The following is a 12,452-nucleotide window of genomic DNA, read 5'->3' as shown; positions in this document are numbered from 1 at the left end:
TTTTTTTCGAAGTCATGTTTAAAATATTATAAGAATCTCTCAAACAAAATAGCATATAACAAATACATTTCATATAAATACCCATATATATTATATGTTGATTATTTTGAATAATTACCATACTTTATTTTTTTTGAATAAATATATGTTAATTATTTAAATACTTTTTTTTAAAGGAATTTAAATACTTTTATTAAAATCATAAATTAAAAATTAAAAAAATATGGTAATACACGTAATTTATATCACATAATTGAGAAAGTAGAGGGGCCAAAATCGCTTCATTGAAACTATGTGGTTCAAAATCGTACAATTAAGAAACTAGGAGGGCCAAAGTGCAATTAAGCCATTAATATATGTAGATTGATTTGTGCTCATTCACACGGATACTGCCAAAGATCCAAAACTTGCATTCAGTTCATGTACATATAACTAGTCAAGAAGCCATTAAAATGCTTCAAGCACAAGAGCCAAAATTAGAGGACTGATTTTATGCCATACTTCTAAATTTAGTCAACATTTGAGCAGCAGCTGAATCTCTTGCTTCGCGGGGAAAGGGGCATGTGTTTCCCTCACACGAATACTCAAAGTCCACTCCTTTAACTCTTACAGTAGCATGAAATTCACCTTCAAAAGTTAATCATCAATATAATGAATCGTAAGATGCATGATCAATAAAATATGTCATTGTACAACTGAGCCGGAATTGCGTACTGCTAATGGTGTATTGTACAAGCAACCTTGGTTAGGTAGTCTTACCATCTGATAGAGATACACTATAAGTTGGAAGGATCCAATTATTTTCATGACATATTCCATCTAGTTCCTGCAAGATCAAACAGAATTTTCAAGTACTTGTAAAACGATGAAGGGAAATTAATAATGTGTCTAACTACATTTCTTTAAAACGCATAAAATCACAAGGATTGATATACCTTTTGCATCATTCCGCACCACAACTCCACCTGATAAGTTATTTATGGCCTCTAAAACATTTTATATTTTTTCCACAAATTTATAACTATTGTTTCTTCTTAATATTATATATCCTCTTGATCATTAGACTCATATATATGTTCCCTGTACAAAATATTTATTTTACATTGCTGACCTCTTCTAACAACAAGTAATCATTCGCTGGATTATGTATTAACAGAACTAAATAAAATTAGTAAGTAATCATATTCTCTTGTTTTACTCAAATATATGAAAATAGTAAAGTAATCATACTAATGAACCACAAGTATCACTTACAATAAATTTCCAAACTATAGATGGACGTTAAAAATTAAAGCAAGTATTATTAAGAACATGTCTTGCCTGGCAAGGACTATGCAAAGTAAGCACAGCCTCTGTCAATCTTTTACTCTTAACAGATTGAGGTAAGCATTGATCATCAAGATATTGACTGCACATCCTTCCTTGATTTCTTAACCATGTACCATTACAGCCTTCTATAACGGATTCCAATTTTAATTCAAAGTCATCTTCCTCACCTACGTTTGACAAGAAAACACAAACAATAATTTATTTTCATCTTCACATAGTCGATATGAAAATGGAAGTGTAGAGGAATAAATCAATTCACACAAGTAAATTAATTTAAAAAATTATTGGTATTCCATATTGCACAACAGAAAAATAACGCATTTAGTTGGTACCATGCAGATATAATCTTCTGGTGAAAAGGAAAAAGAAGTTTGTGGTCAAATACATCATTTTCATATTGAAAATTCAAGATTCTCAAAGCAGCTTTAGATTCGGTCAAGGATAAAATGTGCTAGTTAAATTTATGAAATCCAAATACTGCCCAAAAAAAAAATTAACAATTTGGAGTGACAGTGAGATGGGAGAAAATACCTATAAGAAGTTAATAATCACGTAAATAAACCAGTACCATTTATGCTAGACCACAAATCTATCATAAGGGGGAAAACCTTATTGATAGAAGAATGCAGCAGAGAAGCAATATTGAAAGCAATGATAAACAACTGGTAAAAGAAAACATACCGGCCAACCATCTATGAATTTTCATATTACACACAGCCATCTCATCCTCTATCGCGCGCTGCTGAAGAGCCTGCTCAAAGAAACATAATCTTAGATAAATGTAAAGGTCCATAAAGAAACAGGTCGAATAAAATTTAAAGGTCAAAATACAAATTGATGACAATAGCAGTACAAATATATAACACAAAGAAGCATATAAGTTTGAACGGTAATCCAACATTATTGACTATAAGAGGCTTTTACCAGTGCATTCCTCTTTCGTATAAGAGCATTGAGGGCAGTTTGTGACAGTATTGTCCCCTTTGAAGCTATGAAAGTTTGGATCTTCTCAAGATTTTTGTTGGAACTATTTGCATTCAGGATACATTTTTCTACTGAATCATTTTCAAAAGTGGTACCGGCACAAATTTTATCAAAAGCAGATTGATCTTTGATTCCACCCTCAGTGATGTGCTTTCTTTTTGAAACAGCCTTCTCAGCCTGGCAATCCAATGCCATGTAGCTGGATTAGAGATAATCTATATATGTAAATATATATTGTAAAAGCATTGAAACTATATTCTCTAACTAAGAGCCATCACAACTCCACAACAAAGGAAATAGTCAAAACCTCTACTTGTAGGAGTTTGCTTATTACAAAAAAAAAAAAAATTGTTTAAAACATCAACCATAGAATCTAAACATAATTTAATACTATGTACTGGGTGCATATTCAACATTATAACTTGTCAAATCATATCCATGAAAACTTTTCAACTCTAGCAGTAAAACATCAACTGAAGTCAGAAGAAGGAAGGTAATAAACAAAATGATCTGAGAAAGGATGAACTTCAAACCTTGCTAGGTCTTGTACATTCATTTGAGTGGTGTTGCACTGATGGATTTTCTATCTTTTGATCTTCACTTATATGTAAAGTATTGGCAGTATGCTTCTGGCATTCTTTATTTTTAGATGGTAAAACTAAAGACTTGTCCACATCCATATCCCAGTCTTCCTTGACAGAATCACACCGTTTAGTTATACCGCAACCATTTTTCTCTTTCTGATTAAGAGCCACTTTAGTATCACTTCCTGGCTTGTTATCAAGATCAATATACAAGCCCTTACTACTTACATGTGATTCTGTCACTTCATGCTTTGGGAATTGTTTCTCTGCCAGCTTTGAATCTTGCAAACTATTTGAGAATGTTTCTCTACAAAGAAAATTTTACACAAATAGTCATCCTTATCTTACAGAAAGAGGTTCCAAAGAAAACATAAAATGGAAATGAGAAATAATTTGATGAAATATGTTATGTTTCTAAGACTTCTAATTACTAGTTCAGAATTCATTATTGCAAAACGATCTAAATCAGGCATCAGAAAAGGGAAAGGTGAATTACACCAACCTAGAAATCCAGTCTGAGATTATTTCGGAATAAGGAAGCACGTGGAAGTACTCAACAACTGAGGTGATCGTCCAACTGCTAGAACTCTTTTTGAGTAAAGGACCCCGGAAGCTATCCAAAGACGAATATAAAATGTTATGGAGAAGCAAACACGGAGTTTGTTAATATTGAAGGAATGACTCTAGAATAGATAGCAATTGAACATAATGATCATGATAGATTACACCACACTAGATTATATCCCTTGTAACTTCCCTAACAACCTGTAACTGCCTAACTGAATTAACTGGCAACTGCCAGTCATCTGGGGAAAGCTGACTGACATGTGTCAGTCAGCTAGAGGTAGTTAGGATCAGTCTATAAATAGACCCACCTCCTTCATGTAACTGAATTGAACTCTTTCTAACAGAATTGAGAAAAAACAGTTATTGCAGAGCAGCTGAAAGCTCTCTAGAATCATCAAATTACAATTTTCCAATCGGGCAAATATTAAAGTATTGAATTACAAGTACCACTCCATGATAAATAGGATCGTGTAGGTCAGCTTTCTGAGCAGATCATTATACAATCACCTATAGTCTAAAGCCCAGAACAAACAGTCTTATGATCAGAATGTAACATTCTGGCTAATAAGTAGCCATCCAAACAAATTCATACACAGATTCATAAAAAGTTCATAACTTGATTTAGAAGTGAAGACAATTCTTGGTATGCAAACAAAGTATACTTGACTTTTCGGCAACAAAGGAAAATTAATCAAACTGAATGGATGAAAAAAAAAAGGCAATTTTTTTATCCTATCAATGGAAAAACTTGTCACAACTATGCAAATTCACTCGAGACATGAGTCATCAGCCAATTGCAAAACCATACCAATTATAACGAACCTTTCAATTAAATCTTTGATAGGAACTTGAATAGACCCATCAGCTGTCGACTGTGAGCACTTCATTATATAAAAGCGTGAAGCTGTCTTCTCTTTGCGCTGGGAATACACAGTGTAACTTTCCAAAAGCATAATATCATTACTATTGACACCTGTATTGCATACAAGAATCACCAGTTAAAATATAAATTACGAGATAATGATAGATTAACTTGAAATGCAATATACTACAGTAACATTTTAAAAGAGAAAAGCGGTTTGTTATGCAGAAAATAAATAATAACAAATTATGTATCGAATATTAACCTCAAAATATATGGAAAACATAAGAGAAGTAAACAGCATAATTGGAAAACATAAAAGGAAAAGAAAATAAAACTGACACGGAAGAATGTACCCTGACCTGTGATTCTAACTACAAGTAAATTAAACTAAAATAGTTTCTAACAATAGCTATGACAATCTTTCCGTAGAAGAAGGATGATTACCAGTAGCTTCCTTTACAGCAGAATAACCAACTTGCAAAAACTCATCATCATCAACATTTAATCCGTTTTTTGTAGGATTCTGAATGACTCTTCTCTTTTGGTATGTATGTTTGAGTTCATTCATATCTTCAGAAATTTGATCTGAAGAACCCACATCTTTTTCGATCACGGACCATACCCCATCAGTGGTGGAACAAAAACGCAACAAGCAGTTCTCCATCTTACTGTCGACTAAAAGGATGGCAACTTTTGAAACGGGCCATCCCTCTATATTTGGAACATTTTTTGATGCATCTAAACATGTACATATATCACACGAACTCGCTATCGCTTTTTCTGTTAATGAAAGCTGCTGCTCCACATCAACGAGGTCAGTTTGATCAGGCTTTTGCGTGAATTTCATATATATTAACAACGCTGGTCTCAGACCGACAATCAACTTGCAAAAGTCCTTAAATGCCACAAATTCTAGCTCTGGATGCCGTTTCCTGTGGTAATAGTTGTACAGCAACACAACAGAATGCACCTGATACGAAGAACACCGTGATCAAGTAATGAATAACGAGATATCATATCATGTAAACATCCTCATTAAAAAGTGCAAAACAAGACTCGGCGAAGAGAAACGATCAATATCACAACACTTTTCATTTACATTGCCATATATGGCAAAACATTTTCTCAAGACAAGATTTTAATTAAAAGGGCTTGTTGGAAACAAAAAACCAATTAATGTTTCACGTTCCTACTTCCTAGACCACTTTAATGTTTCATTTCCGAAATATCAAGTAGAACAACTTCGGTGTATCTAAGGAAGTAGTGCTAACTTAATTGCTCCCTAGTAAATTGCATCTTCCCTTTGCTATCATTGTTATTACCATCCATATAAATTAAGCAAGCATGTTGCTGGGTGTGGAGAATTCAAGCACATTCAGGAAAGATTTGAAATTTTTGTATAGCTAGGGAAAGCAACTATACTAACGGTTAACCAAAGTGTGAAGTATTTCATGTAAATTTTCTACATTGTGTAAAGAAGATTAGAAAGATTCAGAGATCAAGCGATTGAGTGAAAATAGAGTCGTGAAAGGCTTGGAGATTCTTGTAGCTGTTCTCAACAGTGGGTATTGCAAGGGGCCAAGGGAAAAGTCTATGGCCTGGGATTGATGTTATATTGTTCCTCATCATGGTGAAATTGTTTTGTGCTCTCTCCCCTGGAGTAGATCTGTAAGGCTGAACCACGTAAATTCTAGGTTGCTATCTTCTTCCTTCTCTCTTATTTGTTACTGTTGGTTACTGGTTTATTTTCTGGTTTTGGTTGTTCTCATTGGATGCAAGTATTGTTATTAATCCATAACACTTCAAGCAGAGAATAATAACAATATTGAACAAAAAAATGGTCTAAATCAAACCAATTCCAAATAGTGACCTAGGTGTTAATCTTTGGATTGCTATAACAAAAGGGTCAAGAAAGATGAATGAAGAAACCTGTTTTGCAACTTTCTGCTGTTGAGATATGGAAGGAGCATCACGGATAGAAGCCTTTGCTGGCAGCATTGGATCAACTAAGTGTTCAACGAATGCCCTAACTGCATCCGCAGTAGGACACACATCAGATCGACCCATCTTCCCCTTCGAATCTACGAAACTTCGAACTTTCTCAAAATCTGCGTTGAAATTATCTGCAATCGGGGTACATTTTTCTATGGATTCGTTTTCAACAGTGGCATCGACACAAATCTTATCAAAAGCAGATTCATCTTTGATTCCACCCTCAATAATGTGCATCCTTGTTGAAACAACCTTCTCAGCCTGCCAATCCAAAGGCATGTGGTTAGATGGGAGATGATATATATTGCAAAAGCCCCAAACTGATTTTTTAAGAAAAATCCATCTCAACAGCAAAGGAAATGGTAAAAACTCGAGTCTAGAGTCTATGTAAACTTTAGCAGTTCTATAGACTCCCCTGGTAAGAGTTTACTTAATACAAAAAATAGTCTAAAACATATACAATAGTATTTTGAGATATAATAAACTTCAAACCTCACTAGGTCTTGTACATTCATTTGAGTGATGTTGCACTGATGAATTTTCTATCTTTTGATCTTCATTAACTTGTAAAGTATTGGCAACATGCTTCTGGTATTCTTCGTTGAGTTTAGATGGAAAAGTTGAACAGTTGTCCACATCCATATCCTGGTCTTCCTTGACAGAACTACACCGTGTAATTTTACCGCAACAGCTGTTCTCTTTCTGATCAAGAGCTACAATAGTATCACTGCATGGCTTGTTATCAAGACCAACAGACATGCCCTCGCTACTTACATGTGATTCTGTAACTTCAAGCTTTGTTCTCTTTCTTGAAGAGTTATCCACATCCATATCATGGTCTTTCTTGACCGAACCACACTGCGTAATTGTACCGCAACCGTTGTCCTCTGTCTGATTAAGAGCTGCAATAGTATCACTGCATGGCTTGTTATCAAGACCAACAGACATGCCCTCGCTACTTACATGTGATTCTGTAACTTCCAGCTTAGTTCTTTTTCTTGAAGAGTCATCCACATCCATATCATGGTCTTTCTTGACCGAACCACACTGCGTAATTGTACCGCAACCGTTGTCCTCTGTCTGATTAAGAGCTGCAATAGTATCACTGCATGGCTTGTTATCAAGACCAACAGACATGCCCTCGCTGCTTACATGTGATTCTGTAACTTCAAGCTTTGTTCTCTTTCTTGAAGAGTTATCCACATCCATATCCTGGTCTTTCTTGACAGAACCACACTGCGTAATTGTACCGCAACCGGTGTCCTCTTTCTGATTAAGAGCTGCAATAGTATCACTGCATGGCTTGTTATCAAGACCAACAGACATGCCCTCGCTACTTACATGTGATTCTGTAACTTCAAGATTTTTTTTCTTTGTTGAAGAGTTATCCACATCCATATCCTCGTCTTTCTTGACAGAACAACACCGTGTAATTGTACCACAACTGTTGTTCTCTTTCTGATTAAGAGCTGCAATAGTATCACTGCATGGCTTGTTATCAAGATCAACAGACATGCCCTCACTACTTACATGTGATTCTGTAACTTCAAGATTTGTTTTCTTTATTGAAGAGTTATCCACATCCATATCCTCGTCTTTCTTGACAGAACCGCACTGTGTAATTATACCGCAACCGTTGTTCTCTTTCTGATTAAGAGCTGCAATAGTATCACTAGATTGCTTGTTATCAAGACCAACAGACATGCCCTCGCTACTTACATGTGATTCTGTAACTTCAAGATTTGTTTTCACTCTTGAAGAGTTGTCCACATCCATATCCTGGTCTTTCTTGACAGAACCACACTGTGTAATTGTACCACAACCGTTTTTCTCTTTTTGATTAAGAGTTACAATAGTGTCACTGCATGCCTTGTTATCAAGACCAGCAGACATGCCCTCGCTACTTACATGCATTTCTTTAACTTCAAGCTTCAGGAGTTGCTTCTGATTAAGAGCTACAATAGTTTCGCTGCATTGCTTGTTATCAAGACCAACGGACAGGGCCTTGCTACTTATATGTGATTCTTTAACTTCAAGCTTCGGGAATTGTTTCTCAGCCAGCTTTGAATCTTGCAAACTATTTGAGAATGTTTCTCTACAAAGAACATAATATGCAAATAGCCATCATTATCATATGGACAGATGTGCAAAAAAAACATAAAATGGAAATGAGAAATAATTTGAGGAAATCTATGTTATGTTTCCAAGGCTTTAATTATGAGGTCAGAATACATTATTGTAAATCAATCTAAATTGGGCATCAGAAAAAGGGAAAGGAGAATTATACCAACCTAGAAATCCATTCTGAGATTATTTTGGAATAAGGAAGCATGTGGAAGTACTCGACAACTGGGGTTACCTTCCAACTGTCAGAACTTCTTTTGACCAAAGGACCCCGGACGCTATCCAAAGATGAGATATAAAATGTCATAGAGAAGCATACACAAGTTCGTTAACAATCAGATATAAAATGACTATCAAAATGGAAGTTTATAAGTCAACATGTACAGATTCATAAAAAAAAGTTTATAACTAGATTTAGAAGTGAAGACAATTATTGGTATGCAAACAAATTATATTCGACTTTTCTTCGGACAAGGGAAAATTAATCCAACTGAATGGATGAAACATAAAGGAAACCTTTTCTTCGTATCAATGGAAAAACCAGACACAGTTATGCAATTCACCCTCGAGACCTGAGTGATCAGCCAATAGGAAAACCATACCAATTGTAACGAACCTTTCAATTAAATCTTTGATAGGAACTTGAGTAAACCCTTCATCGATCGACTGTGAGCACTTCATTATATAAAAGCGTGAAGATGTCTTCTCTTTGCTCTGGGAATACACAGTGTAACTTTCCAAAAGCATAATATCGATACTATTGACACCTGTTCATAAGGGAAATAAGAAATATTGATACCAGAATAACATTCGACTTTTATGAATAAAAAACTCCTGTTAAAAAGTAAATTAAGAAAATGATATATTAACTCAAAACAGAAAATGCTACAAGAACAATTCAATAGAGCAAAAAACAATATACTATACAGAAAATAAGGAAGAACAAAGTATGTTCTGATATTAACCTCAAAATATATAGATAATGTAAAGTATACAGCGTGATATTTCATATTGTCACGAGGACATCTTTACTAGGTTAAATAAATTGGAAAAATGAAAAAGGAAATAATAACTTACAAATACACTTAAAACTAAAGCACTATAGTTCTAACAATAGCTATTGCAATCTTTCATTAGAAGAAGGATAATTACCCGCAGCTTCCTTAACAGCAGAATATCCAACTTGCAAAATTCGATCTTCATCAACATTTGATCCGTTTCTCGAAGGCTTCTTAACAACTCTTCTTTTTTTGTATGTTTTGATTTCACTTGTAACTTCAGAAATTTTATTGGAGGTTGTAACTTCAGAAACTTTATTGGAGGTATCCACATCTTTTTCAATCAATGACCGTACTCCATCAGTTATAGAACCAAAATGCAAGAAGCAGTTCTCCTTCTTACTATCGACCAAAAGGACGGCAACTTTTGAAATGGGCCATCCCTCTATATTAGGAACACTTTTTGACGCGTCTAAAAGTGTACATATATCATAGGAACTCACGATTGCTTTTTCTGTTAATGACAACTGCTGCTCCACATCAACAAGGTCAACAGGCTTCTGTGTGAATTTCATATACGGTAACAAAGCTGGTCTCAGATCCACAATCAACTTGCAAAATGCACTAAATGCCACAAATTCTAGCTCTGGATTCTGTTTTCTGTGGTAATAGTTGTACAGTAACACAACAGCATGCACCTACACCATAATCATGCAACTTAATACTAATGGTTCTTGAACTTTAAAATCAAATAGGAACTTCAATTAATTTTTTTTTTTGAAGAATTGCATTGAGACAAACTCAAACATAGCAGAAGGATACTAGCCACAAAAGTTCAAAAGATAATTTTAGTAAATAATATGGAAGACACATTTTACTATAGCAATTTACATGCATGAAGGAAAAAGGCGATTTGGTTTATTTATGAAGCTGACTTACTGCTACGCAACCCCTCACTCAGAGCTATCATGTGAAATGCCTCATTAAAAAGCACATAAGAATAGTTGGTGATGATAAATTATCAACATCACAACACTTTTAATCTACATTGGCATATGTGGCAAAACATTATCCAAAAGGGCCAACTAAAATCAGTTCCAAATCATTGTTGTAACTATAATAAGAATGAACACACACTTTGAGTTACAACACTTAAAGAGGAAAAACTAAAAATGTAAACTATATTTCTCAAATGATTCACTTGTGGGACTTGTGTATCTTACACTTTACATCACATCTGTATATAGTACTAACTGCACACTAGTTGCGTCAGAAAAAGGAAAAGAAAAACTACACACTAGTTAAATATAGGAAAAATTACATCTGCAGTCCTTTAAGTCTGACATTTTTTCCCGGATTGGTCCTTCAAGTTTTTATTTTCCCAAATTGGACTTTTATGTTACATTATACACTCACTTCTAGCCTTCTTAACAAGTTCTGTTAAAATGAATCGGGTATGACATTTTAATTTTGAGAAAATTTATATAGACATGTCAAATACATCCAAATCCATTCTCCTCTAACTTAAATCTAAATTCTCAAATCCAAAAACTTTAAAACCGAAGTATCTCATTGTTCGCAACAATGTGTTCATTTAGAAGGAATGGTTAAAATTTACGAACCTCAAACAATGACTACAATGCAACGGCAAGATAACTTAAAGGCTAACTGTGCAAACAAAATGTATCATAAAGAACCAATTCAGAAAAAATTAAACTTAAAGGATCAATATGAAATGAAGGTTAAACTTAAAGGACCACACATGCAATTTTTCCTTAAATATTCACCCAACTACTCTAACAACTCACAGCTAGAACCTAGTAACAAACTAACTAACTCAAATTAATTATTTTTATTTATTTATTTATTTTTCTTTTGAAAACTCGATATCTGGTTTGAGGGGACCAATCCCACCGTGCACTAACGGGACCCATTTAAAGTCAAAGCAAAGCAAGCTCTATATGAACTAGTCCACAGAAATTGAGCACAAACTAATTATTAACAAACTAACTAAATAAGTTTTAACTCCATCAATAATCACCTAGATGTTAATCAAACTTTGAATTGCCATAACAAAAGTTTCAAGATAAATAAAAAAACCTGTTTTGCAACTTTCTGCTGTTGTGATAGTGGAGGATCATCCAGAATAGGTATTTCTGCCAGCATTGGATCAACCAAATGTTCAAGAAATGCCCTAATTGCATCCACAGTAGGACACACATCTGAAACACCCATCTTCTTAATTTCACCCACCAAATTCCACAATTCCAATGAATGTATATAGTTTCACCTGTCACATGCAGCAAAAACAACAAAAAGGATAAAAAAGGAATTTTTATTTAAAGACATGCATCATGGTTTTGGACAATAACATAGTACATGCATGTTCGATAAAAGTGGAAAAATTTGAGGAAATGGAAAGTACAAAGCAAAATGGCGAACTCACTCACTCTTTGTTGTTGGTGGTGATGAGCTCAATCACAGTACTAAGACTGAAATTGACATTAATTTCTCAGAACTGAAACTGAAATTGCGGAAAAGTGTATGTCTCTTACGTTGTACTCTGTTACTTTGTAGTAAACGACAATTTGACTTTGAAGAATTCTTGTCCGTATGATAAATCCAGTGTTCAATATTTTGCCACGTGGCTGTTTATGTCTTGATGACTAGACAACCCTAATTTTTTTGGCTCGTAAATTGTGCATAATGTATGTTTAAACAATAATTTAGATATAAAACCTGATATCAGCGGGACACAAACTCACAATGTAATAACTAAAAGAACAATGAAGAATTTATTTGAAAACACACTAATTTTATTGTCGAAGACTTGATGATTCAATATGGTACAAGCATGTGCCTTTTATAGGATCTTAAACTTAATGTCGGTTACTAGATTTTTCTAGCTAAGTAAATACATGGATGGTGTTAGATTATTCCTATAGAGGCGGTGTACAATCAGCACTAGATTATTCCTTTGGTTACAAGATTATTCTAGGTGGTGTTACA

The 12,452-nt window shown here is 34.3% G+C and overlaps 1 protein-coding gene across 2 annotated transcripts; it reads right to left on the bottom strand.

Annotated features, from left to right (window-relative positions):
* Nucleotides 1–253: 253 nt before the first annotated feature.
* On the bottom strand, nucleotides 254–12,025 carry LOC11434747 (uncharacterized). 2 transcript variants are annotated; one of them, XM_003597463.4, is made up of 16 exons: nucleotides 11,894–12,025; nucleotides 11,544–11,733; nucleotides 9,598–10,141; nucleotides 9,062–9,212; nucleotides 8,613–8,723; nucleotides 6,814–8,416; nucleotides 6,259–6,582; nucleotides 4,774–5,299; nucleotides 4,287–4,437; nucleotides 3,400–3,510; nucleotides 2,847–3,204; nucleotides 2,254–2,490; nucleotides 2,011–2,080; nucleotides 1,321–1,496; nucleotides 760–826; nucleotides 254–627 (listed from the first exon to the last, which is right to left on the bottom strand). In XM_003597463.4, exons 2-16 carry the CDS (start codon nucleotides 11,676–11,678, stop codon nucleotides 491–493), a joined length of 4,701 nt encoding a protein of 1,566 aa, XP_003597511.2. In that variant the 5' UTR covers nucleotides 11,679–11,733; nucleotides 11,894–12,025; the 3' UTR covers nucleotides 254–490. The 2 variants fall into 2 exon arrangements, with proteins under 2 accessions (XP_003597511.2, XP_024632571.1); XM_024776803.2 differs by having other exon boundaries at nucleotides 11,890–12,009.
* Nucleotides 12,026–12,452: the final 427 nt, after the last annotated feature.

This window comes from Medicago truncatula, chromosome 2 (genome assembly GCF_003473485.1).
Source record: "Medicago truncatula cultivar Jemalong A17 chromosome 2, MtrunA17r5.0-ANR, whole genome shotgun sequence".
Lineage (NCBI taxonomy): Eukaryota > Viridiplantae > Streptophyta > Magnoliopsida > Fabales > Fabaceae > Medicago > Medicago truncatula.
This window is presented reverse-complemented; position numbering and strand designations above follow the sequence as displayed.